The sequence below is a fragment of the Acanthochromis polyacanthus genome, chromosome 23 (genome assembly GCF_021347895.1).
Source record: "Acanthochromis polyacanthus isolate Apoly-LR-REF ecotype Palm Island chromosome 23, KAUST_Apoly_ChrSc, whole genome shotgun sequence".
In the NCBI taxonomy this organism is placed as follows: Eukaryota; Metazoa; Chordata; class Actinopteri; family Pomacentridae; genus Acanthochromis; species Acanthochromis polyacanthus.
The window spans coordinates 740,531-765,374 of record NC_067135.1 but is presented as its reverse complement, the minus strand read 5'-3'; the positions used below and the strand labels follow the sequence as shown (position 1 = coordinate 765,374).

The window sequence follows — 24,844 nt, the reverse complement described above, 5'->3', positions numbered from 1 at the left end:
CACTGGGACTGCTGTGGGGTTACTGGACTGACAGCCTGTGCTCTGGGAGGGGGAGAAGCTCACAGCAGCACCTGCTGCTTGTTGAGGACAGTAACTGCAGAATGATCTGAGTTTTCATGTCAGTGTCTCCAAAACGGCAGAAAAAGTCGCTAGATTTGTGGCTAGTCGCTTTTGACCAAAAAAAAAAAAATTGCTAGGACGCTTTGGAAAGTCGCTAGATTTAGCAAGAAAGTCGCTAAGTTGGCAACACTGGCGCCGTGCTCCGCATCAGCTCGTGCTTCTAGTGTGTGTGTGAATGAACTGATGACGTCAGGCCGGGCGTACATAAAAACTCACAACTCCATTTATATCGGTTATAGTTTTCTCATTTTATGCGGAAATTGTGAAATCAAGCGGGACCCACATATTTCTCTTTTTTTTTTCTTGGAAATGTGAGATTCTTGCGGGATTTATGCGCTGTTTTGTGGGGATTATGCAGCCTTTTGGGAAATAATTGACCCCCGCATAATCAGCGGCATTTTGGTGATTAATGCGGGAATTCATGCGATCGCATAATTGCGTTTTTCTGGAGGGTCTAATTTAAACTTTTATTTTACTGTCATGTATACAGTAATGACTTTAATGTACACAATATGTGTGTGTGTGTGTGTTATCCAGGAAAGTAGTGCTAGACTGGGAGTCCGTGTCGGCAGATGCTATATATTGAAGGACTTGGATCGGCTCGTGACTTGATTGGTACATCCCTACAACAGAGAGGTATGTGATGGGATTGTAAGAGAAGACAGGACTTTACATCTCTGGAAACAACAGAATCAAAGTAATCTAAGTCTCAAGTTAGGTTTTGGTGATCTGACGATCTTATATCATGGACAGTCCTAATTTGGCCCATGGTCTGCTTTTCAGGGGAGCATATGACACTGCTCATGTAACACTGATGCAGCACCTTCCTGGTCCATCTTGTTTCCCTACATGCAGACTGGCTAGCTTACTGTTGTGACGGTCCTCTATGTCATTCATCTGCCTCTCCAGTGAGTCTCATCGCCACCAACTTGTTCCTGCAAAAGGTGAAGAACTGGCTCACCAAGCTCACAGAGGATACCATAAAATCCACCCATGATGAAATAGCCGATGATTGTAGAAGAAGGAAGAGTTGGAGTCCTTGATGAGAGACTCACTGGAGGGATGGCTGAATGACACCGAGGTCCACCACAACAATGAACTGAACAAGGATTCTGCTCCAAAAGATTGTTACATGATATTTTGGCCAGATTGCCCGCCCCTAATCTGTCATGTGTGGTTGGTCAAAGAAGAGAAAAACCTTTGCATGACTTTCGTCACATTGCAGTCTCATCTGGTGAAAGTGTGGAGTCTGGCAGAAGTTGGGCTGGAGTAACCTTTTTTTGTTGTTGTTGATACCATCTTGTCACACTACCTCACCCCTAACTCAAGAAATTGTGAATCAGGGTTGAATATGTAGTTTTTTTTATTATTTAAACTGTCTTTTCCTACTAGTATTATGCCTCAAGTTTCCGCCCTACACCTGCTTGTCTCAGTTTTCTCTCTTTGTCCAAAGATGCTCCTTTTTTTGTTCTTTCTTTCTAGTGAACACTATAAAGTGATACTGATGCAGTGTATCTGACAGGAGGCACCAGAGTGGGCAAACCAAGACGACACCTTCCAAATGATGGACTTCACTCACCCAAGAAGCTGATGACTCGTCCTGTCCATTAACCATTTGCTTTGTTTTTAACCTTTCAGCTTTTCATTGCTATTGGGGCATCGTGCCCCTTCTCGTGCTGGAGGGCCACAAATGAGCCTCTAGTTTGAGGGCTCCCAGGGACCTTGTTGCTGACTCAGCGGCAGGCTGCATCCTTGCAGCTGGCTCATCTGAACACTCAACTTGGAATAACGCAGCACTGATGACTCAACACTGTTGCTTTTGGTGGACGAGCCATACCCTTGACCAACACCCTGCTACCATACATATCTACAACACACCCCTCCCCAACTGCAGCAGCCATCAGTCTTCTGAACATTCTGAAGATTGCTAACACCATGTCCCATCCTCTGTATAACCCCTATGCCTCTGGGAACCAAAGTTCCTCCCAGGGGCAGTATGGACACTCCAATGTACCACCAGAGAGGGACCCTCGGAGGACACCTTCTCACCTTGGACCTGGGTCCAACTTCAGCTCATCTGGAGTTTCTTCTGCGACTCCAGCAAACTCTGGTGGAACAGTCCCATCTCTGCCAGTGACCTACAGGACTAACCAGAGGCGGCCTGTATTAGACAAGGAAATAGAGAGAATCCTAGACATGCATATTAGCAGTGCCAGGGAGGAGGTGAGGCATCAACCTGTCAGTCAGGACTCTCGATTTAACGACATTCAAACCGGCAGGTTTGCTTTCTCCAGCACAGGGGACATCTCCTATCCGATGCCCTCATCCTCTCAAGGGCAAAGACACACTGATGTTGAAAGTGGCAGTAGCTCCTTGGACTGGTTGCAAGACTACAAAAGGGCCACTGAGGATGATTCATCGAGATTTTATTCAACATCTGCTTCGTGTAGCTTTCCCAGCAGTGACGACAGTAGTTTCAATGCCTCCAGTGGAAGAGAACGTGGTATGCAGTCCATTCCAGGCTTAGGTGACTATGACTATCCAGGTCCAGACAAACTTGCTGCCCCGACAGAGTCCAGTCGCCCAAAGTACACTTCGGAATCAGCTGCTAACATCCTTCTGCACTTTGGACTTGAAAAAGAGGACTTGGAACATCTAATTTCTTTCGATGAAAACCAAATCACCCCTGACAATCTGCCCTTCATCTTGCGCCAAATCCGTATCCAGAAGGCCAAAAAAGGTGCAAGTGCAGGTCAATCCAAACCCTACCCTGAACCCCAACCCACCACAAGCATGAGTAGCTCCAGAGGAGCAGGGATGCACCTGAATGAAATGTCATCAACTGTTCTTCAGCCAAGTAAAGTCATTGACTATGGACATACGAGCAAATATACTGGAGGGGTTGGGGATGAGATTGGAAGGACCAGTGACAGTCGAGAAAATAGTGGTAGCAGTGGAAGTATGTTCCAGATGAACCCTTACAGTGGTGGCAGTCACAAAAGAGGTACCTCAGTTCCTTCACATGACCACTGGGCGTCTGGTGCCAGCCTCAGCTCTTCATACAGTTCTATGCAGAGCTCTGCAACTCCTCCAAGCAATGATCCAACTAAACGATTGAAGACCCAACCAGACCAGACTTCTCAAACAAGCTTCTCTTTTCCTATGCCAAAGAAAGACACAGATATAAGACTTTTCAAGACTGAAATACCCAATCCCCTAGTGACGAAAGAGTTAAAGTCAGATAACCAGCAAGTGTCAAAAACCGAACCATCTGGTACTCTAGTTCGTGGTGGGAATCCTGTCCGATGTGGTGTTGTGCTCTTCGACAGTAAAGACAAGAGTCATTCTAAGGATCAGAATAAAACTCAAGGAAGAAGTTCAGTGTTTACTGATCAGCCCGGGCAACAACCCAAGCAGCTGGGGCAACAACCCAAGCAGCTGGGGCAACAACCCAAGCAGCTGGGGCAACAACCCAAGCAGCTGGGGCAACAACCCAAGCAGCTGGGGCAACAACCCAAGCAGCTGGGGCAACAACCCCAGCAGCTGGGGCAACAGCAGCCAGTGAAGCAGCAGCAGCAGCAGCAGCCGGTATTGCAGATGGGGCAAATGTTGCAGCCTCAAGGGTTTCCTGCTCCACGTCCAGTTCCTTCACCTTCTTTCATCCCCAGCAGCTCAAGCACCTCGCACTCCATTCTACCCCCGGTGTTTGTCGGTGTACCTCGGCCCTTGATGTCTACTCCAGCTCTACCCCAGCCAGTGCCAGGCCTCATGAACTTCCTTCACATGCAGATGCCACCTTCCAGCAACCAGCGTGCAGCAACGGGGGAAGTGTCCAGGAGTCTACCGTCGGCGTCCATGATGCATGACTATGCTGCAGCCTCACCGAGAATATTTCCACATACCTGTACTCTGTGTAACAAAGAGTGTTCTCAGATGAAGGTGAGTGGAAAAAGGAAGCGCAGAATGATTTTCATTTGTTAAAAGAACAAAGGATGATACTTTAAAGCCTATTCAATTTCTGTAAAATATTTATCTAAGAGCAAAATAATTACAACAACATTAGATTTGTAAGAACTCTGCCAGTTTGGATTGCAAACTTTGGGTTTTTTATTTCTGAAGTCAAATTTCATTAATTCAAACTGATGTCAGATGATGATGGTAGATGGCTGTTCTACATTTGTTTTTGTTTTTTGGCTGTTCTTTCATGTGTATTTTCATTCTTTTAAAACAGTTGTTTGTAAATACAGCAGTTCATTTTTTGTACTTAATGGAGCCAAACTCACATTTTATTTCATGTACAGAAGTGTTTTGTGTCCCCAAGAAGAATTTCCGTTACGACAAATTCGAGTAACCATCATCCTTTATGAACAGAAGATTTTTCTGGTTTGTTTGTTTGTTCTTGCAATGTTTTTGGAGTGTGAATAATTCAGAAAGGAAACAGGGTCTTACATTTTATTAAACCATTTTCTACACCCGGTGTTGTCACTGGGGTTGGATGTTTTTGCTCTGAACGAAACTGGATCTCAACCAGGATGACCACCACCAAACCTCAAAAAATTCTGACACCACCCAGGACCGCAGAGCCGGACATCACCGAATCCAGAATTCGAGAAGACTGGTTTCATTTTATGTTCCCAACAGTGTGACTCCTGTATTTCTTGCATTTCATGATAAAATGTGGTTACCCTTATATTCAGGCTGTGAGCTATAATTATAAAGGCTTCTTTCCTGGTTACTTTATTTTTTTTCTTGTTCTGACTACTAGGATTGGCTCTCTCACCAGAATACAAGCCTTCACCTTGAGAACTGCAAACTTCTCCGGACACGGTTGGTCTTTTGTTCTGTAAAGGTTTCTTTCAGTGATGTTCATACTTAGTGGGATTTCCTTAAAGATTTTATTTAATAATAGACCAACATTTCTGCACAGAAACCTGATGGAGTTCAATGCCACTTCTTCTGCAAATTACTACTACCTGTATGGCTTATTGTGGATTACTTGTAAAGCAATTTGAACCATCAGCCACGAGCTTCTGTAAATATACAATGTTGGAAGTTTGGTGGAACTCCTATCAGGACTTAGGAATGAGTTCTTTAATGTACCTCCTGTGTTGTTTTAGTAGTTAAAATCTGCAGAATTTCTTCTACTTAAGTGCAGAAACTCCACTGTTATCAATGCCAAGTGTTTTCTGCTTTAATGTGTGTGTTTGGATGTTTTCTCACAGATACCCTCAGTGGGATGGGGAGGTACCATCATTACCAAGGTAAGTTTCTTTGTCTTCAAACATCAACCACAGCAGCTGAGAACCCTGCTGATCTTTGCCAGTTTTCCTTTTCTGTTATTCAGTAATGTTTTCCTCATTGACTGCCTTTTTTCAGAGCCCCAAGGAGCGATGCCAAGCCCTCACCTTCATCCTCGGCCCAAACTTACCAAGAACGTCACCAGAGAAGCAGCCGTGAGATTCCTTCCCGCTCACGCAGCAGCCGATCTCGTTCTCGCTCGTACAGCCCTCGCCGCTATTATGGTTCAGAAAGCAGAAGAGAGAAACGTAGCCGATCGCGATCACCGTACAGCTCCAGATACACTCGCAGGTCTGTGAAATGTGAACAAAGTAGACAAACCAAGGAGGAAGATTAGTCGAGTCATGAAGTTTTTTCCTTCTTCCCTCAGGTCTCGCTCTAACTCCCCACGATACGACCGGCCCACCTCCTCCCGTTACAGATCACGTTCAAGGAGCCATGAGAGACGATCTTCACCGAGGAGGAGGGATGAGAAACGTCGTGAGAGACGATCGTCCTCGGAGAGGTCGTCCCCTCGCCGAAAGAGGTCGAGCAGCACAGACATGCTGACGAAGAAACTGCTGCAGACAACAGGTTGGACAAAATGCAGATGTTTTATAAGATAATCCCTGATTAATCCCACAGTGAGGAAGTTTTCAGTGTTACAGCAGCAAAGGGGACAGAGCAGAAATATCGGGACATCAGTCAAAAAATGCAAAATACACAAGTACTGCTGCACAGGATTATTCAGTGTCTCAAAAAACATTGAAATTGTACAGATCCATCCATGAGTGAAGAATATGAATATTAACAATCCTGACTTTGTACTGATTCTGTTGGAATTACACAGCCTGCGTAAAATGGCATAACATAGTAAATACATCAGTTATCCGGAGACCAAAGCAACATCTTTACTTGTCAACCCCAAAAACATTCAGTTCACTGCTTTTTAGGATAACAAGCAGCTGCAGCCAGAGAATGTTGGCATTTTGTCCTAAAAGTGGCCTAATTTTCATCGTTTCCATTGAATATCTCTATCTCCACATTTGATCGTGTTAAACAGTCCTCAGTAGAAACTTTCTGGGACTTCCCAACCACCAAAACTGAGACTCTCTTGTATCTTTGTCCTTGTAGCTGTCCAGTCTCTGTCGAGTCAGTCGGACCTGGAGACTGTGGTTAAAACTCTGGCTCCTGCTTTATTGGCTGAGCTTACCAAGATGAAGTCATCATCATCATCCTCAAAGAAGGAGTTGACCACAAAGAAAGCAAAGTCGAGTCTTCAGAAGAGTGAAGCAAGTTCTTTCACAAAGCCAAAGGTTGGTTTGTTTGGCAGCAGCCAGATAACATCTGAACAAATTTCTTCCTCTAATCTTGTATCTGAATGACTGACTTTAATCAAAGACATGAACAGGAAACATCTAGACCTGTCATGGAGGAGTTATTGTCATGAACATCCAAGCTTAGACGTGTTTGTCTCCTCCTAAAGTCGTCTGTTCTTCATGACCAAGTCTATATCTTCCCTACATTCTTGTGGTTGTGTGTATTCTCAGGTTGTTAAATCTCTTCCTCCAACGATGGTGAGGCTGCAAGGAGTTCGTACGAGTCTGTCTCATGGTGACGTGGTCGCTGCAGTGGAGCAGTTTGGAAAAACCAAATCAGTTGTGTTGTTTCGCTCCAAAGTGGAGGTATGAACATAAAGAGTGTTCCTGTTATTTTTTGTTTTGGTGGTTTATTTCTATATTTTTGGGGGCTCAGAGGGTTAACTGACATCTATTTTTATAGTTCATATTTTCTTAGAGTCAAAGCTACGTCTTCAAATTGCTTGTTTTGTCCTTTTCTGATTTCAAAATGCAGTAAATGCCACCTCACTGCAGTCAGTTTTAACACCATTTAAACAAATAATAAATAAGTTGCCGCAGGTTAACTCTTGATTGATTAATGGCTCCAGTTCTGGATCAGTAACTGATAAACCTGGCATTATACACAGAATGCATGTTCTAATGTGTCAAACATAAAAATGGTGAAGGAAAAAGCAGCACAGGATTATGACGTGTTGAAACGCCACCTATGAAAATGGGTTTTCAGAAATGGGTTAATTGAAATGTGTGACGACACGAGAAGATTTCTACTGAAGAACTGATCTTTTCTGATGTAAGAAGACTCCGGCTGATCCGGCGTTGCTTTTTACTTGTTTAAAATGTTTAGAAATGTCATTGAAAAGGTGGATAGACTCAAGAAAATCAGCTTGGAAGCGGATTTAAAGTCAGGATTTTGCCGTTTTATCTTTCATTTGTTGAAAGATGAAGTTGAGGTGATCCAAAGTGTATGTTGTGTTTGTGTTCACGTAGGCGGTGGTTTGCTTTGAGAACGCCGAAGACGCCGAGAAACTGAGGAGCTTCAATAGCATCAGCATGAAAGGGATGCCAGTGACTGTGGTCAGAGAGGAGGTATGGCAGCTTTTCTGTCTGTCCATGGAAATATTGTCGGCATCAGTCTGCTGTAGTCTGATCACGCTGTCAACAATCACATTAATCCAGAATTATCTTTATTTATAGAAATCTCCTCCTAAGAAACCTCTTCCAAGTTCTGCAAAGGAGCCAACGAAGCCTCCTGAGCAGTAAGAAGTGCTTCACATGGACTGTTCTTTTAGCAGTAGTTGGAGTTTGATCTTGTTTCTGATTTTTATATTTTTCTAGAAATGTTTTATTGCTGCTTGTTTTCAGATTTTCATTCAGTAAAACAAACAGTTGCTGCCAGATGGAGGAAAACCTCTGATTTTTATGCCACTGGACCTCATGTAACTTTCTTCTTCACAGAAAATCTATGAAGTCCACTACCCTCATGCCTCAATGCACTAAATCCACCCCTGAAGGAGCATCTTCATCTCTGCCTTCTGCAGCTGACAAACATAAAGCAGACAAACTAGTCGCTACGAAAAAGGTTTTGGTTTCCAAAGCCAAAAATCAACCAACCAAGCAAACTGTCAAAAAGACAAAAACAGGCAAAGTAACTGCAAAAGGAGGTGTGAAATCTGTTGATGTAAAAAAAGGAGCTTCAAAAGTTGTAGGATCCAACAAGCTCAACAAACCAGTAAAGAAGCCTGATGCTGGTGTTTCTAAGAAAGAACCTGAACCTAAAACATGTGAAACCAGCGCTAAAGAATCTGTGGTGGCACCGGACGGTGAAACCAATAATGCAGCAGCTTCTGCAGTGAAGCCCGTGGCAGAACTTAGCAAACCTGTTGCTGAAGCTAAAGAGGTTAAAAGTAGTGAATCATTGGAGCTCGGAGAAACAGGAGTGGTGGAACCCATGGAGGTTGCCAGTTCTACTGAAGGCAAAGGTGAAAAAGTGACAGATACAAAGCCCTTACCAACCAAGTCCAGTGAGACTCATCCACCGTCTACGGTTCAGACTGCATCCAGTGTGTCTTCACCTGAACCCCCGACTGATCCACCCGAGAAACCACAGCCAGCCGTTACAACTCCTGAAACCTCCGTCAAAGCTCCATCGCAGATCCAACAAGACACCAAACCAGATCCAAAATCCCCTGCACCAGAGACCAAGACGGAGGCCTTGCAAACCCAGCAGCAGACGGCAACAGGTTCAGCTGAAGGGGTGGACACCAAAACAAATGAAAAAGGTATGTTGGAGACCATTTTTCTCAACAAATCCAATGAGAAGACCACAGAGAGTCACTTTATCTGAGATATGAGGGTGCTTGTTGGGTACTGCCTTTAGTTTTGGACTGAGTATTTCTGGCAGAAGAACAGTGACACAGCAACTACTGTTCTTGTGTTATCAGTATGAATGTTAGTTATTACAAGCTAATCAGTTGATTTCGCTTAATACACTGCCTGTCCAAAAAGAAGGTCAGCACCTGGATTTAACTCAGCAAATGGGTAAGATCCTTCTATTGGATAATTACTGCAGTGATGACAAAGCCTTCTTTAACCCTCGCTGATGCAGTGAGGAGCTTCTCATTTCTTAACAACTGTGTTGGAAGACGTCTCCTGTGGCCATGGAAGGGATGTTAATCTGTCTCAGAAGGGTCAAATTATTGGCCTGCATCAAGCAAAGAAAACAACGGAGGAGATGAAACGACTAAAAGGAGGATAAAAACCGTCCAACACGTCATTAGAACCTGAAGGATAGTGGAGAACCATCATCTTCAGTAACAAACTCTTAGATGATCGTAGGAAACCACCAGTAGAACTCAGGGCTGTTGAATAGTGAAAGTACGAACATTTCTGGGACTAAACCGCTGTAGCTTTAAGAAAAGCTCTGATCAATGAGGATGATCAGACAAAAAAGGCTTCAGTTTGCTATGGAGCATAAAGATTGGACTCTGGATCAATGGAAGAAGGTCATGTGGTCTGATGAGTCCAGATTTACCCTGTTCCAGAGTGGTGGGGGCAGTAGTTTAGGTTTGGTTTTAGTCCTGACGTTGTGCTGGTTTTTGACGTTTCTAGGACTGGATTGTGACCGGGTCTGAACATTTGTTTGGACTGGTTTAGGTTTGATTTTGTTCCTGGTTTTAGACCTTTAAAGGACTGGTTTTACGATGTCTTAGACTTTTCTAGGAGTAGTTTCGGTTTGATTTTGTTCCTGGTTTTAGACCTTTAAAGGACTGGTTTTACGATGTCTTAGACTTTTCTAGGAGTAGTTTCGGTTTGATTTTGTTCCTGGTTTTAGACCTTTAAAGGACTGGTTTTACGATGTCTTAGACTTTTCTAGGAGTAGTTTCGGTTTGATTTTGTTCCTGGTTTTAGACCTTTAAAGGACTGGTTTTACGATGTCTTAGACTTTTCTAGGAGTAGTTTCGGTTTGATTTTGTTCCTGGTTTTAGACCTTTAAAGGACTGGTTTTACGATGTCTTAGACTTTTCTAGGAGTAGTTTCGGTTTGATTTTGTTCCTGGTTTTAGACCTTTAAAGGACTGGTTTTACGATGTCTTAGACTTTTCTAGGAGTAGTTTCGGTTTGATTTTGTTCCTGGTTTTAGACCTTTAAAGGACTGGTTTTACGATGTCTTAGACTTTTCTAGGAGTAGTTTCGGTTTGATTTTGTTCCTGGTTTTAGACCTTTAAAGGACTGGTTTTACGATGTCTTAGACTTTTCTAGGAGTAGTTTCGGTTTGATTTTGGTCCTGGTTTAAGACCTTTAAAGGACTAATTTCAGACTGTCTAAAGCAGGTCTTTAGACAGAGAGGAAGAAACACAGCTGTAGTTAACATAGCACATGCATGAAATCTCCTTAAAAACACTCATTATGTTCTGCACGTTGCAAACAGTGAGAGCCTGTCTGGGTTTGAAGCTCACTCACCATGACAAGATGCAGGATGAGTGACAAAAAACACACACCAGGAACTATAGACACACATCAATCATTACTCACCACATCAATAAATTATAGTAAATGATTATACATATAAAATAATACGTCAGTGACTTTTTGTCCATCAGCTTCCCTCTGCGCTCGATTCAGTAACTTCACAGTCAGACAACAAATGTTTTGTGATCTGAACTAGAAGTGACTTTCAGCATCTTTAGAAAATACTTCTTTCATCTAAATGATGTTTCCTCCTTTTAAAGATGCTGTGACGACCCAAAAAGATGCAGCACCAACCGTCGGTGTTTCGTCATCGTCGACTGAAGCAGCAGCACCTTCTTCACCTCCTGTTGCCAAGCTGACTATGGGGGACGAGATAGAAAAACATCTGCTGAAAGAAAGAATCCGTAAGAAATCCAAGAAACCTGTGTGTAGATGATAAATTCCTTCTGGTGGTCACACTTGCTGTTTCTCATGAAAAGACTACAGAGATCCAACTTATCTGAGAGAACGGGGTGTTCGATGTGCAGTGTTTTCCTTTGGGTTGATTTCTGACAGCAGGAAAGTACAAAAAATACTAAAGTTTTTGTGTCATTAAGCAAATGTTTGTACTTTAACTGATGAGAAACATTGACTGATACCAAAGAAGAAGATCGTGCATGTCATGTTGTTTATATAAATATATATATAGCAGATTACTTTTTCATACTGTACTTTCTGTCAGACTATGAAGGATTTACAGAAACAACCTTCTGTTCCTTGAATTGACGACAAATGTTTTCCGATCTGAACTAGAATCCACTTTCTGGATCTTTAAAAAAAACACTCCTCTCCATCTAAACTGTATTTCCTCCTTTTGAAGATGCTGTACCGACCCAGAAGGATGCGGCATTAACAGTCGGTGTTCCATCATCGTCGACTGAAGCAGCAGCGACCACGTCTCTTTCAGCTCCTGTTCCTGCCCTGACTGTCGGGGACGAGATAGAAAAACACCTCAGTGTAACAAACCTCAGTAAGTAATCCAAGAAATCTCTCAGAAGATCATAAATCTCTGCTTGTGGTCACAGTTCTTAATTTGGTCTTCTCTGATTCTCCTCCTCAGGGTTTATTGCGAGGCGTAAATGCCTGGCGCCTAAAGTAAGTTGTTATACAAAGACGTATAAAGGTAGTGAGGGTTTTGGTATATCCGTGATGACTTCTCCAGACTTTATTCATCTGGTTCGACCATTTTCTGTCTTTGTCTTACATCGTGTCGTATTCTACATCATGCTGAGACTTTGTGCTTTTCTTCATCTTCAACTTCTTCTTTCATCCAACCTGTGACTCTTTTTTTTTTTTTCCAGTTTAGAAAAAGCACGCTGCTGTTCCTTTACAACTTGCCAAAGTATCAGGACGGCTGCTACACAGAGCAGGACGTCGCCAATCTTCTCGTCCCGTTTGGGTTTCGGTATAAAGACGATCGCATCTATGTTATTCCTCAGACACGCATGGTAGGTCTGCACTACTTATTCATCCTGTGCTTATGATTTTGTTTGTTTCTTTTCCTTGTTTGAGGAACAATATGAAGTCCTGCACCTCTTTAGAACCAAAACAACCACGAAGAAGGAGAGAAAACTCAGACACGTCTTGTCTGCACTGCAACAACGTTAGAAATCTATAAATCATAAGAAAAGACAAAACAAGCTCTGGATTACTTTAATTATTCATTTTACAAAAAATGAGAAAACCCTGAAATCAACATGTCTGACATGTCTCCCACAAGTGTTACCAACACTGCAAAACATGGAGACCCCACATTAGAGATATTTAACTATTTCCAGCCTCTACAAACTTTTCCTCTCTACTCTAGAAAGATGTACTCCTACTAGCTTCTCTGGTTACTGTTTCTGAGCCATGCTGCATTTATTTTATTCATCCAGTAGCTTTGATTTTCCTCTCATTAATTTTTATCAAGTTTTGGAACATTTAGAATAATTCTTTCAACAATTTGGCACAGATTTATCCCATTTTAGACAGTTTCAAAGTGATTTTTGCACAAGTTTATGTCATCTTGGACAAATTTTGAAGCATTTAGAATTTTTTTTTTAACAATTGCTCGTAGGTTTCTGCTACTTTAGACCCTTTTTGAGTCCTTTCAAATGAATTTATGTAATTTCAAACAGTTTTTCAGTCATTTTTGACCATTTTGCACTCATTTTGCACAAGTTTATGTCATTTTGAATATGAATAATGACAGCTGTAAAAGATGTTTCACCATGCTGGATGGATCTTCCAACAACTGCCCCCTCTGTTCACTGTTTCTGAGCCATGCTGCACTGACTGTTGGTTGAATTACTTTTGGCTTCATGGTTGCTTTTTTTGTCTGTTTTTTACGTAACAAACTGATTTGGAAGAATATCATGATTTTAAACTTAAAGTTGGCTAATTATTCAGATGAAATGGTGCGTCACAGACGTTCAGTTAAAAATCCCACTGTTTTTTAAATTTATACAGTTTCTGTCTGTGATAAATGGTGTTTTGTTGGTGGTAAAAGTGAACTCTACCTTGCAGTCTAACATGTTCTCCATCATTCATCTCATGTGCTTTAAACACCATTTGTGTTTTCTGGTTTTCCTTTCAGGCTTTTGTCCTCATGCCAGGTGTGAAGGAGTTACAAAATGTTCTCAAAGCAAAAGACTCCCAATGCCTTTTACTCAAAGGGTCGAAAGTTTCGCCGCATGTGGTGAACAACGCCATGTCAATGCACCCGGTACGCATGTAGAAAACACTACGGGATTGGGTTTTATGAAGCTGTGAATGGAAAAATTACTCTCTTTCCCCTTACTAAGACATTTTCATGACTTTATGAAGAACTGATGGATGTCGTGATGCACGGATTCGTTTACATTTTTGTCAGAGTTCCAACTTACGGCGAAAAATGTTGCACTATAGGAAAAGAACTCTGACGTAAGGCGAGGACCCCCTGTAGGCCACCTCAGAGTATCCTTCACTTAACCTGTGAGCAATGTCAGATATTTTCTGTCTCTGGTATGACCCTGAGAGAGGCAGATACATCTCCAACTGCTGTTGGAAGAAGATATGCCAGGACTCCCTGACCTGGTTAAGATTAGATGTTGTTTAGTCTGACATGGCTGAGCAGATAAGTTGTCCTCATGCCAGGCTGTAATCTAAAGCTGACCTTCTCCCAACTACAATATAAACCCAAAAATCAGAGAGAATCCTCAGAACTGATGCTGGCGTTTCCTGAATGTGCTGCTGCTCTGTAGATGTCACTTCTCCTGATATCAGTCAGCCTTCCTCTCTCAGTCTCCAATGTGTCTGCCTCCTCATCCTCTCTGGACGTCGCAGGAATTCAGTAGCAAAGCCCAAAACGGAAAGATTCACAATAGAAAACATTTATTTAAGGGAGCTCCTTTATTCCAACAAAGAATTGTTATTTCTGCAAGAAGAAGATGTAAATTAGGCTCTTTGTTGATTGAAACTCATGAAACCTGATCTTTATTTTTAAGATTTTTTTTAATAATCTCAATAGTCGATTGTCATTTTTAAGTTGGATGAACAGAGACACTGAATATGTGATGTACTGACGTTAGCCGATGCTTTTGTTTCAGCTCGGCTTTTATAGATCTCTGATGAGACTGGTGCGATTCGTAAGTAAAAGAAACACACGGAGGATAACTTTCACACGCAAAATAACCTGAACACTGTCATACATACGGTCTGTGCTCTAAATGTACTGTGAACACAAACCGTTGTGTTTTCTGTGTGTGTTCTGCTGCTAAGCCCGGTAAGGAGGAGACCAGAATGATCTTCATCAAGAACATCTCACCCAGCGAGGCCAGAGATCTCAGGAAAACTATCACGGAAATCACATCTGTCAGAAACTACCTGCCTCTTCTCAACAAGGTAAAAACACACCAGCACCTACGAGCACATGCAGATTTAAACACCTGTTAGTCTAATCTGTCTGTGTTCCAGGTGTTCATCGAGTTTTATTCCCTCCGTGATGCTTATCAGCTCAGATTTTGGTACAGCCGCCTGAAACAGGACAACAGCTACAAGCTGTACTGGATAGGAATTCCAAAAGACGTGATTACCCTGCGACGTAAGTTTGTTTGAGGCACGAGAAAACATGCAAGTTTTAGAACAAACACGAACAGGAAAAGGTGTCAGAGCAGAACTCCTCCAAGGCTGCTCATTTCTGACGGATGAAATCTTTAATAAAATGACCTTCCTCTGAGCACAGGCGTGTGTTCTGCAGGTGTACGTTATGTATGGATACCGGATCACGTGACCTAAGTATGTAGCGGGAAATGATGGGACTCAGAAACCCCCCCACAGTTTAATCAGCTGTTCCTTGGATCATTTCTGATGGATAAGTCCTGATAAGTCCTCAGAGGTGGATTTGTAGTAGGATCACAATCAGCTGATGTAGTGTTCACTGGTTGTCATGGTTACAGTGACACCGTGCTGCTATCTGGCAGTGATACAGAAATCTTTAACTAATCCATGGATCCAGACTATAAGCTGCATCACTGCCAGAATCTGATCACTTGGTCCTTGAGTCATTTCTGAGCTTCAGGGAAAACTTCATGTAAATCTGTTGGTTTGTTTTAGAGTTGACTGACTGACTCCATGACTCGGCGGAGTAATAAATATTAGCTGTAATTTAGAACCACTAGGTGTCGCACTAAAACCAACAGTCGTCTTCTTTTACAGCCTGAAAGATTACAAATGAATTGGCGAATAAAAAAGTAACTCCAGTTTGTGTGTTTGAGCAGCATCACCACTGAAACCAAACGGCGTACTGGACAGAAGAGACGCTGCTGCCGGGGCATCCGTCCCAACAACAAGATGTGGAGTTCAGTTTGTGGAGGTATTAAACCTTAAAAATGACTTCACAGGATAAAAATAGAAAAACTGTCAGCATGAAATTCTGTCACAGGAGTTAGTTTGTGTCCCCAGTGAACACATTTATGAAGATTGAACAGAATCTGAGACACTGCAGCAACATAAAATGTTGAAAAGATAATTATAGTCTTCCCTTGCTTCATGTTTGTATTTTACATTTTTTGTCACGAATCCTGAAAATCCGACTCATTCTTTTTTAATATTTGCTTTTCAGAGCCCCGGCAGAAACAGCACAAGCTCCAGAAGTGTAAAAAATAAAGACACAGCACGAGGAAAGGTAAAAATGTGGTATATATCAATATGTTATGTCACTAACATGAGTTTTAATGCGTAATATGTAAATCATTGAGTTAAAATCACACCATAAAGGACACGGCAGTCTGAAGCCCAACATTTACACGTGTTGGGATACTTTCTGAATGATTGTGATTCTTTTTACTGCAATGACTTCCTAATGACTAATGTGCTAAATAAAATAAAATCATCTTGAGCAGACTTAACTATTTTATCTTTTTTCTGAATTTGTTTTCATGATTTGTATAAATTTGACATTAGTTTTATCGTGAAGCTCTTTGTTACTTAGTTTTCTAGAAATAAAGTTATTATTTGAATGTCTGTGTTCATAAATGAAGCAGACCTGCAGCCCTGAATGATGGCTTCTGTTTTTCCTTCCAGTTCTTGTTAACAGCAGCGTTTGTCAGTAAAGTCTCAGTTCTGTCTGTTGGTCTGCAAGTAGACTGTTTGTTCAGACGTTCTTCTTTGTTCTCCATCAGGATCCAAGTGATTTCACAGCCGACGTTGATTCCTCAGACTTCTTTTCATTCGACGAGCAGAGTTTTAACTTTGACGTCGACGACATCCAAAGCTCCTCTTCATCGAGGCGGACCTCCAGAGAAGGACGAGGGCGAGAAAGCTCCGACGCTGCCAAACAGACCTCAACCAGGTCCTCTAAAGACTCCAAGAGCTCGGCCTCTTCATCCTGCTCTTCGTCCAAACCCACTAAAGCCTCCGTGAGAAGCAGCTCATCTTCTAGCTCAAAGTCTGCGTCGCCAAAGAGGCACCAAGACTCATCAAAGCCCAGCAGATCCCACATCAAACCCTCTGCTGCTGGTAGAACCTCAGCTGAACCTCCGGTCTCCTCCGGTCACAGAGCTCAGCCGAGCAGCACCAAGTCTCCAGCCAGAGCGTCGCAGTCTTCATCCTCAGGCCGCCGGACGCGATCAGCAAAGACGGCAGCAGGAAGTCATCAGTCGCACAGAGAAGAGGAAAAACCCACAGAGAGCGCAGCGGCAAGGTCTGACCACCAGGTGTCAGCAGAGAGCGCTGCTGCAAAAACTGTGGAGTCAGAGACGGAAACAGAAGCTTCATCAGAGATGCTTCCTCCTGCACAGAGACAGGAGTCAGAGGTGACGAGTCGAACACAGAGTCTGCAGAACGAGTCGCTCAGAGAGGAGGAGATGAGCAAAGAAAGGAAAAAGGAGGAAGCTGACAAACACACAGAGGAGGAGGAAGAAGAAGATTACCAAATCCTGGATTCAGTGGAGGAGCAAACAGACGAACAGATGACTGAAGAGAATCCAGATGAAGCTCAGTCAGAGCAGAGACTGGATGATGGAGTCCAGCAGGTCCTGGACAGGGTGGAGGAAGAAGGTGGAGCTCGTCCAGAGGAAGGAAACGCTTCAGTCCGTGTGCTGGAGAGCATCACCGAAGACCAGGAAGCTGCAGCTGAAGACGACCAACATCCGATGGAAGTGAAACAGCCGACGGATAAAAACCCGAGCAGAGCAGTGGACAGCTCTGATAAATCTGCTGCTGAAGATTCAGCCGATCAGAATCAAGACACAAGAAGCAGGAAATCTGCGAGGAGCGGAGAAAGGAGGACCAGAGACCAAGAAATGCCTTCAGAAGAATCCTGCAAAGCCTTCAAAGATGCAGGTGGAAGCCCAGACAGTAAAGAAAAGCCTCCCAAAGGCCGAGACGACAAAGACGCTTCAACTGATGTTTCTGAACAAGGAACCTTTGAGATTCTGGATTCAGTGGAAGATCAGACCAGCACAGAAGGAGACGACCAGAAACCTCCCAGTGAGCAGAAACCTACAGGAGACACAACCACAGAAGAAGATCTGTTCCAGGTGATCGATTCTGTGGAAGATCAGACAGAGACGGAGTCAGAGAGCAACAACAAAGAGAGAAGAACCAAGAGAGGAGAAGCATCGGCAACTAAAAGAGACGAAAGACCAAGCAGGAGGACCCCGAGGACCAGAACATCTCGGAGTGAAGACAAAGAGAAATCACCAAAGAAAGCAGACAGGACGGTCAGAAAACACGAGACTGGAACAAAGGACAGCACTGCAGGAAAAGACAAGAAGGAGGACAAGGAAGAGACACTCAAAAAGACGGTAGATTCTGTGGACGGAGCCTCCACCACAGAAAGGTCTGGTAGAAGAAGATCCACCAGAGGAAACAAAGAGGAGAAAAAGACGCCGAGTCACACAGAAGCCACCGAAAAGCCCGACAGAGAAGAAGAGATCACCTACGAGATTTTAGACTCCGTGGAGGACGAGGCCGCCGTCGACGAACCCACCGTCAGCACGAGGTCCACCAGAGGACGAAGCCAAAGAACGAGCCGGAAAGAAGCTTCCAACGCAACAAAAGACGACACCAGAAGGAGACGAACACCTGCCAGAGGTTCACAGAAACCAAACGAGGAGAAAGCAGCTGCAAAAGAGAGAACACCAACGAAGAAGAAGAGCGGCGCAGGTGAGGAGGAGGCCACCTATGAAATATTAGACTCTGTGGAGGACGATCAGCCAACAACTGGAGGAAAACCACGAAGGGGACGACCAAAGAAAGACGTTAAAACGGCTAAAAAACCCAACAAAGCAGCCGCCGCAGACGAAGAAGAAGAAGAAGAAGACGCTTATCAGGTTCTGGACTCTGTCGGGGACGAAACAGTGGACGATCAGCGTCACACAGACGAATCCAAGAGTCCAGTTTGTGAAGATGACGGCAGAAAAACAAAGAAAAGCTCAACATCGTTGATAAACGAGGAGGAGGAGGAGCCGATGTACCAGATCGTAGATTCTCTGGAAGACGATCAAGAAGAGAAGACGAACACAGAAGAGTCAGACAGACGGACGACGGAAAGAAGCTGGACTAAAGATGAAGATCCTGCAGCAGAAACAGGAGACCTAGAACCTGGAGGAACCTCAGCAGCAGAAGCAGTGGAGGAGAACCTGCAGCAGACAGGTGAGCTTCATCCAGCTGCTGCAGAAAACAAGGAAAAGAGTCCAGAACCAGACGAAGCCTCGACCAAGAAGAAACAGGAAGCGGCTTTGGAAAGCTCTCTGAACCTGGACGAAGTGAGCGAAGAGGAGGAGGATTACCCCGACGACAGCACCGAGGAGGAGGAGCTGAAGAAGAAACAGAAGCAGATGAAGAAGCAGCATGAGGAGAGGAGGAGCAGGGAGAGAGAGGAGAGGCAGCCGAGGAGTCGCAGAAGAGGAGAAGGAAGCAGCGTCGCCGTGACGACCAGGATGGAGGCCGACGGCCAGCAGCTGCTGACTCTGGATGAGGTGGGAGGAGACGGAGACGGGCGGCGTCCGGAGATCACGGAGGGAGAGCTGCAGGAACTCGTCACTCTGGATGAGATCTGTGAAGAAGAGGAGGGAAAGGCGGAGCTCAGCATGCCAGAGCCCCGCCCACTCGGCCAGGAGAGCCAATCAGAGGCCTCCTCAAACCCACAGGTGAAGATTCAAACAACGGCTTTATTCTCCTGCAGAAACTGAGATGCTGAACATGTTGTGTCTGTTTTCAGGCTGCAGATGAAGAAGAAGAGAAAACCTCAAAATCTGTTAAACGGAAACACGAAGACGACGACAGCAGCGCAGGTGAGTTATCCACGTTCCACCTCTCTTCTTGGATGGATGGTGGAACATCTTCTTGAACCTACCAGAGGTTCAAGAGGTTGAACTTTATGGAACAGAAAACTTCTGCTTCAGGACACCAGATCACTGATGCATTCTGGTCATTTTATGGTCTTTAAAGTCTGATGATGGTTCAGATTTACCTTTTAATGGAGAATCACAGTAGAGCAGACTAATTATAATCAACTTTATCAGTGTTTTATAGATTACAAAATAAAAGCATCAGAAAGTGATGATCAAACATGAAGACCATAAAATGGAGTTAATTTTACCGTCGACTACAACTCCCATGATGCATTTCTGTCAGTCGTCCCTCACAGAGCTGAAGATGCTGTTATGTAACAGAAAAAGATCACATGATGGAGAAAAGTAATGATTTAATCTGCAGTTTGTGTCTGAAGTCCGTCTGCAGCAGAGGCTCATGGGTAATGTAGTCGTTTGACTGTTGAACCTTTCTGCAGGTTTGTTTTCAGTCTGATGTGTGTGTGAACCTGTTTGATTTGTAGTTCTGGAGCAAAGCGTGAACTTTGTGACGGTGGACGAGGTGGGAGACGCCGAAGACGAGGAGAAGGAGGAGACAGAGAAGGAGGAGACGAAGGAGGAGGCGAGGACACCCAGGACCAGAGGCCGACCCAAGAAGAGGAGCAGACAGAGTGCTGGTAACAACCACAGCTGCATCTGCTGCTCAGTCCAGTAGAAACAGGAAACTCATCATTTATCTTCTCGTCCTGCAGTGAGAAAATCCACCAGAGGGAAGACGGAGACTCCAGAAGAAGAAGGAAGCGTGGATTCTTCTGCAGCGCAGAGCGACGAGCCGCCCATCCCGAGGACGGAGGTGGAAGCAGCGAGTGGAGCCCAGGAGGAGGCTGCCTCTGCTGGGCAGCAGCTGGAAGGACATCTGGAGGAGGAGGAGGGACGGAGCAGCGACGGTAAAGTTCAGCTCCAGATACACTCTGAACGTCCAGATGAACTCTGAGGAGCACAACAGGAAGTAGAAGATCAGACGTCTGTGGAGACACGAGTCTGACTGTCAGCAACATGTTTAATATCTATGAAGTAGATCCACGTCTTTAACCTCTGAAGCACCAAAGCTGCAGCTTTAAATGAAACCATTTATCTGGACAGGAACTGATCAGTCAGAAAACATCAGATTTTCAGGTTTCTGACTGTCCCTGAACTCACCACGTGTGACTTTCAGTTCTACCAGGAAATAAACCCAAATCTCAGCTTAAACTGGTATAAAGTACCACATAAACTACATGTTTTCATAACTGTGAAGTAGATCAGATGTTCCAGGTTGGTCCTCTGAGCTTCTCAACGTTCTTCCATGTTCTTCTTCTTCTCAGCCGACAAGAAACGCAGGAAGCAGCTGATCGGACCTGAAGCTAAGAAACCTCGATGTCAGTCTGCTGGTGGAGAATTCAGTCTGCCTCCATTCAGCAGCAGCACACCCCTGGGTGAACACAACTACACAATAACACAGTAACACAGCTACACAGTAACACAGCTACACAGTAACACAGCTACACAGTAACACAACTACACAGTAACACAGCTACACAGTAACACAGCTACACAATAACACAGCTACACAGTAACACAGCTACACAGTAACACAGCTACACAATAACACAGCTACACAGTAACACAGCTACACAGTAACACAGCTACACAGTAACACAGCTACACAGTAACACAGCTACACAGTAACACAGCTACACAGTAACACAGCTACACAGTAACACAGCTACACAATAACACAGCTACACAGTAACACAGCTACACAGTAACACAGCTACACAATAACACAGCTACACAGTAACACAGCTACACAGTAACACAGCTACACAATAACACAGCTACACAATAACACAGCTACACAGTAACACAGCTACACAGTAACACAGCTACACAGTAACACAGCTACACAGTAACACAGCTACACAATAACACAGCTACACAATAACACAGCTACACAATAACACAGCTACACAATAACACAGCTACACAATAACACAGCTACACAATAACACAGCTACACAGTAACACAGCTACACAGTAACACAGCTACACAGTAACACAGCTACACAGTAACACAGCTACACAATAACACAGCTACACAGTAACACAGCTACACAATAACACAGCTACACAGTAACACAGCTACACAGTAACACAGCTACACAATAACACAGCTACACAATAACACAGCTACACAGTAACACAGCTACACAGTAACACAGCTACACAGTAACACAGCTACACAGTAACACAGCTACACAGTAACACAGCTACACAGTAACACAGCTACACAGTAACACAGCTACACAGTAACACAGCTACACAGTAACACAGCTACACAGTAACACAGCTACACAATAACACAGCTACACAATAACACAGCTACACAATAACACAGCTACACAATAACACAGCTACACAGTAACACAGCTACACAATAACACAGCTACACAGTAACACAGCTACACAGTAACACAGCTACACAATAACACAGCTACACAATAACACAGCTACACAATAACACAGCTACACAATAACACAGCTACACAGTAACACAGCTACACAGTAACACAGCTACACAGTAACACAGCTACACAATAACACAGCTACACAGTAACACAGCTACACAATAACACAGCTACACAGTAACACAACTACACAGCAACACAATAACACAGCTACACAGTAACACAGCTACACAATAAGACAGCTACACAATAAGACAACTATACAATAACACAACTATACAATAACCCTACCACACAGCTGTACAATAACACTACACAACTTCACACTGATAGACTGTAACACAACAACTGAACACGATGACCTCACAGACCACCACTCTGGGTTCCTCATGGTTGTGTTTGTTCTCCAGGTGTGGAGTTTGTGGTTCCTAAGTCGGGTTTTTTCTGTGAGCTGTGTTCTGTTTTCTACCTGAATGAGATCAGCGCCAAGGAGACGCACTGCAGCAGCCAGAGACACTACGACAACCTGCAGGTCTGAGGACACACTGAAACACACACACACACTGAAACACTCTGACACACACACACTGACACACAGAAACACACTGACACACACACACACACACTGACACACACACTGACACACACACAGTGAAACACACACACACAGTGAAACACACACACACACACAGTGAAACACACACACACAGTGAAACACACACACACACACAGTGAAACACACACAGTCACACACACACACACACACACACAGCATTGAATGGAGTCAAAGTTTCGGTTCAGACCTGAAGGAATCAGCTGGTTGTGAGGAGGTCGAGGGAACTTTTTCAGATTTGGTTGATTTTATGGACATTTTGAGATCCAGGCTTCTTTTTCTGGATAAGTTCTGATGTCACAAACATTTCAAGTCACATGACTGATCAGCTGTTTCTTACATCACCAGACATCACGTCCTGAAGACTGTTCTCCCATAGAAAGATGAAGTTTTTTAGGTTGTGCACTGGTTTAGTTTGCAGCTTCTTCTGCTGTGTTTGTCAATGGAATGGGTTTTTATTTCCAGGCTGATTCAGTCCTGTGGGGCTGAGCTATTTACTCTCAGCTTGTGACTCTTTTGGTCTGTTCAGCAGTAAAATACAAACCAGAATAATGTGCTTCAAACTCATGAAAACTCTCCTCTTCAGTCTCTGTGTTCTTGATTTTTTTCAGAAACGTTACCAGAGGCTTCGACAAAAACTTTCAAGAACGTCGACACAAAACCCTTAAAGCTCCAGTTCTGATTGATCGACTGGAACGGCTGATTATTGTTTAATTAAAGGAGAAGCTGGACAACAGAAATGGAATGAGACTTCCAGCTGTTTGATTTAAGTTCCACGTCTTCCATCGTTATTATTTCAGCAGTTTTAACGCTGTTACACTGAAAATGGACATAAGCAGAAACATCTTTAAAATGTTAAACCTGCAGCATCGATGAAACGTCCCTGGAAAGATCTACGAACTAAATGTTGTGTTTCAGCTTCGATTGACTTTTGATCAGTGCCTTTTTCTTTGTCGGCTGCAGATTTAGCGCTGTCATCAGTTCTGTTTTTGTTTTTGTTTTGTTTTTTTTTTACAGATTTTCTCGAAGTTTGCTCTGAGTTTGAGGTAAATTTGACTTCCAGATTCCTAAATACTCGATTGTTGTGCAGCTTAAAACCAGCAGAAGGCGCCATCCATCCAGAAACGCTCCGGGGCTGATGGGAAATCGCTGCACATTTCTGTTCAGATGTTGAAGGTCGATTTGTTGGCAAATGTAGAATTCAAGGCTCTTTATTCGCTGCCATGCTAATGCTAACACACATCAGCTCCTCAGCTTAGAACTGTTCCAAGAAATGTTTGTACCTTCGAAGTGACTCATTTATATGAAATATCTTTTATTTAACTGTAAACAGTCTGCAGAAATGATGCTCTGGTGTTTGTTTTTTTATGTTTTCATCCAAATGAAACTGTTATCTTGACAGTCAGGTGCAAAGCGCCTCTTTTTTTTTTTTTTTTTTTTACTGTCGTTTTGTACATATTTGTAAAACTCAAAGAAGTTACGACTGTATATGTAAGAATCTGTTTTCCAGAGTAAATAAAAAAGGTTGTTCTGTTTGCTTTTGTTCTGTTTTTATCAAACATCAGTTTAAACTTTAGATCTGGTTGAAAAATGTGAAACTTAAACTTGAATTCTGATTGTGAGGATTAAATCCAGTGAGCTTTGAAACCTGCAGATGTGATAAATGGTGGATTCAAAGTGTTGCATTCTCATTTTTTTCAAGCTAATTTTTGGATTTTCATGCCTTAATGTCAGAGTCAGATCTGAATAAATGAACTGTAATTCCTTTTTCTGAGGTTTTCTGAAATCAGGCTAGGCTACTTTGATTTTCTCTGCAGCTCCTGATTCTCTGGCAGAGTTTTTTTCAGAGCTGGAGGTTCCTTTAGACATCTTCCATCAGCTCCTCAGTAATTTGAGAGGAAATCTGATTCTAGCAGGATCACTTAGGAACAATAGCTTCTAACTGATATGATGGAAGATGCTGTGATGCAGACATGAAGCCAAGAACATTTCAGATAATGATGCATGTATTTATAATTATTGGTCCCTGGTGCTGCTAAAAAGTAGAGAAAACTCTACAGATAAGAGAGGATAACTTTATTGAACCCACAGTGGAGAAATTTGCATTAATTCAGCTAAAAAGATGATGCTGCCTGTGTGCCTCAGTCTTACTGTGTAATTAAAGCTGTTGGTTCCTTATTGA

At 43.3% G+C, this 24,844-nt stretch overlaps 1 protein-coding gene across 1 annotated transcript; it reads left to right on the top strand.

Moving 5' to 3' along the window:
- Positions 1–741: 741 nt before the first annotated feature.
- Positions 742–24,197, top strand: LOC110965651 (microtubule-associated protein futsch-like). The gene is made up of 27 exons (XM_051943974.1): positions 742–756; positions 4,886–4,947; positions 5,343–5,381; positions 5,497–5,709; positions 5,789–5,991; positions 6,532–6,713; positions 6,948–7,082; positions 7,746–7,844; positions 7,953–8,014; positions 8,214–9,037; positions 10,987–11,130; positions 11,586–11,735; positions 11,826–11,860; positions 12,067–12,213; positions 13,344–13,472; positions 14,335–14,373; positions 14,507–14,629; positions 14,702–14,828; positions 15,505–15,599; positions 15,849–15,911; positions 16,408–19,380; positions 19,452–19,524; positions 20,067–20,219; positions 20,295–20,489; positions 20,907–21,017; positions 22,460–22,581; positions 23,274–24,197. The coding sequence occupies exons 5-27, from the start codon at positions 5,961–5,963 to the stop codon at positions 23,328–23,330; spliced, it is 6,069 nt and encodes a 2,022-aa protein (XP_051799934.1). The 5' UTR covers positions 742–756; positions 4,886–4,947; positions 5,343–5,381; positions 5,497–5,709; positions 5,789–5,960; the 3' UTR covers positions 23,331–24,197.
- The last annotated feature ends 647 nt before the right edge of the window (positions 24,198–24,844 follow it).